The sequence below is a fragment of the Antrostomus carolinensis genome, unplaced genomic scaffold, assembly GCF_000700745.2.
Source record: "Antrostomus carolinensis isolate BGI_N321 unplaced genomic scaffold, ASM70074v2 scaffold52428, whole genome shotgun sequence".
NCBI lineage: Eukaryota > Metazoa > Chordata > Aves > Caprimulgiformes > Caprimulgidae > Antrostomus > Antrostomus carolinensis.
The window spans coordinates 1-2,250 of record NW_010333466.1 but is presented as its reverse complement, the minus strand read 5'-3'; the positions used below and the strand labels follow the sequence as shown (position 1 = coordinate 2,250).

The window sequence follows — 2,250 nt, the reverse complement described above, 5'->3', positions numbered from 1 at the left end:
GAAAGAGTGCTTGCTATATGGAAAAGTGAGTTGAAAATGAGTTGAAAATCCTTTACCAGTGACCAAACCAGGCTTGCTCTGCTGTGCAAGCCCCAAACAGGCTGAAGTACCCAAAGTGATTGACGTGCAGACTTTAGTATTAAAAAAAAGAGATAGTTTTGAGAGGAGTGGATTCATTCTCACAATAAATGACAAAAAGAATTCTATTTCTTTAAGACACAAACAAACCAAACCGCCTGTTCCCAGCCTTGTAGAGAAAAAAGGATTCTCACGTTCAGCACTTCCTGCCGTAGAGTCGCGGGCTCCACACAGCTGATGAGTCGAAGCAGCAGGTCCATCATTGCTGATGTATCTATATGCTTTAGCACCAGGCTAATGAATTTGTCTTTTTTCCTTAAAAATGCAATCACCTAAAAATAAAAGCATCATCATCAGTGGTTAGTACGACATAGAGACACGGCAGGTGGAATTTCCTGTACTTCACCTGCTTGTCTCAACCAACTGATGAGACAAGATTGATTTTTCTTGATGCAAAATTACTATTAGGTTGAGAAATTCTCCAGAGAACACAGAGGGAAGAGTACCATTCTCATTTCAAAGCAGTATTAAATTAAATCTTTTTTAAAGTTATCTTTTCTTTCCTCTGTGTCACAAAGAAACCCACAGAAATAGGAGAATCAAGAAGCTGAGGAAGCTGGAGAATTTTTCCTTCCCGCTAAGGCTCTGAGAGGGGAATTCTCTCATTTAAATAAAAATCACTTTTGAATTGGAAGGCATGTATTCCTAAAACCCCACTGGACTCATGTTTCCAGCACCCCTTTTATAGGCATGAGACTGAAGCATTGTTTATGCAACGAGATGCTTCTGGGCAAGGATCAAAGGCTGCACCAACATGTCTTAGTATGAAATATAAAGCTTTAGCTGCGGCACAGGAATATCCCAGTTACCGCAGGTCTGAAATTAGAGCTGTGTAAAAGTGTCAAAATAAGGCAGCAACTCCCTCAACTGAGGAATCTGAAGAACTTCTCAAAGCCTACAATTCCAACCTTAAAGAGCACAGCGAGCTATTTCTCATCTCTGAGACCACAGTGAGATCAGGAAGGCAGCAGTGACGCCGCCGTACAACACAAACAACGGCAGCGAGTGAATCTGTGTTTAAAATCTAATCACTACCTGTTCCGTTTTTCTTGCAATGAGATTCCCAATAGTCTTACTGAAGAAACTGGCAAGCAAAGGGTTCAGAGGAGGCTCGTGATCCAAGAAGTCATAGAGGATATTCAGCAGAGTTTCATCCCCTCCGAGCTTGTCGTTGATCTGCGGCACATCCGAGGTCAGCAGTTCACAGGCTGTGTTTGGATATCTGGAAGGACAGAACCGGAGCAACTAAAGGTGAAATGAAAACTCTCAAAAAAATCTTCCCTTCTTACAGTTCTAAAGGAAAGAGAATTGAGGATCACCCTTCCTGGAGACAGGGGGGAAACCCACAGGAGAGACAAGGGTCGGGTACATCAGTGGCAGGCTTGAAGGAAGGACAATTTCCTGTGGAATATCATCATCCCTGTGTTCCAAGCGCTGAATTACGACCCCAGCTGCCTCCCCACTCCTGTTCCTTCTCATTTTTCAAAGTGATGCTTCATCAGCTTCGATACACTTAAAATCTCTACAAATCTTTTAACATGAATCCATCTGCACAACTTAAATTCACCCCAAACCTGAAGGCTGATTTGAAGAACACGGATTTTTAGCAGGTGTCTGTAACGTTTCTGAGAAATTATTCTTTCTACAAATCAAAAGTGAGCATTATCATCATCAAAAAAAATAATCAAGAGGGCTACAAATGAGAGCCAGAACATTTGATACAACACAAAGCTCCTAACAAATCAGCATACACTATGGACAAGCACGTAATTGATTACCAGTCTTTGGAATTTTAATTTTTCAGCAGAGTCTACAAATTTCTGTACAATAAACTTGTTTTTCAGAAAATACCACTGTGCCTGGTTTAGATAATTTTGCTCACTCACATCAGAACATGAAATGATATTTGACAGCTAATGAAATCCCTTTTTTTTCCCTGACCTTGTTTCTTGTTCCTCCACATGGTGCCTTTAGAAACAGGTCACACTTATGATCAGAAAAGGTAAAAACATGTTTATAATTAATATTATAAATAGAAAATGTCTCAAATATCAAAGTACATACACACAAAGAGAATCCCAAAATCCCAGAGTGGTGGGGTTGGAAGGGACC

The 2,250-nt window shown here is 40.6% G+C and overlaps 1 protein-coding gene across 1 annotated transcript; it reads right to left on the bottom strand.

Annotated features, from left to right (window-relative positions):
* Nucleotides 1-272: 272 nt before the first annotated feature.
* LOC104529510 (serine/threonine-protein phosphatase 6 regulatory subunit 2-like) lies at nucleotides 273-1,360 on the bottom strand (the record flags this gene model as incomplete). The annotated part of the gene is made up of 2 exons (XM_010173847.1): nucleotides 273-410; nucleotides 1,174-1,360. Coding segments are annotated over 2 exons (325 nt in total), but the record flags the coding sequence as incomplete, so codon positions are not given.
* Nucleotides 1,361-2,250: the final 890 nt, after the last annotated feature.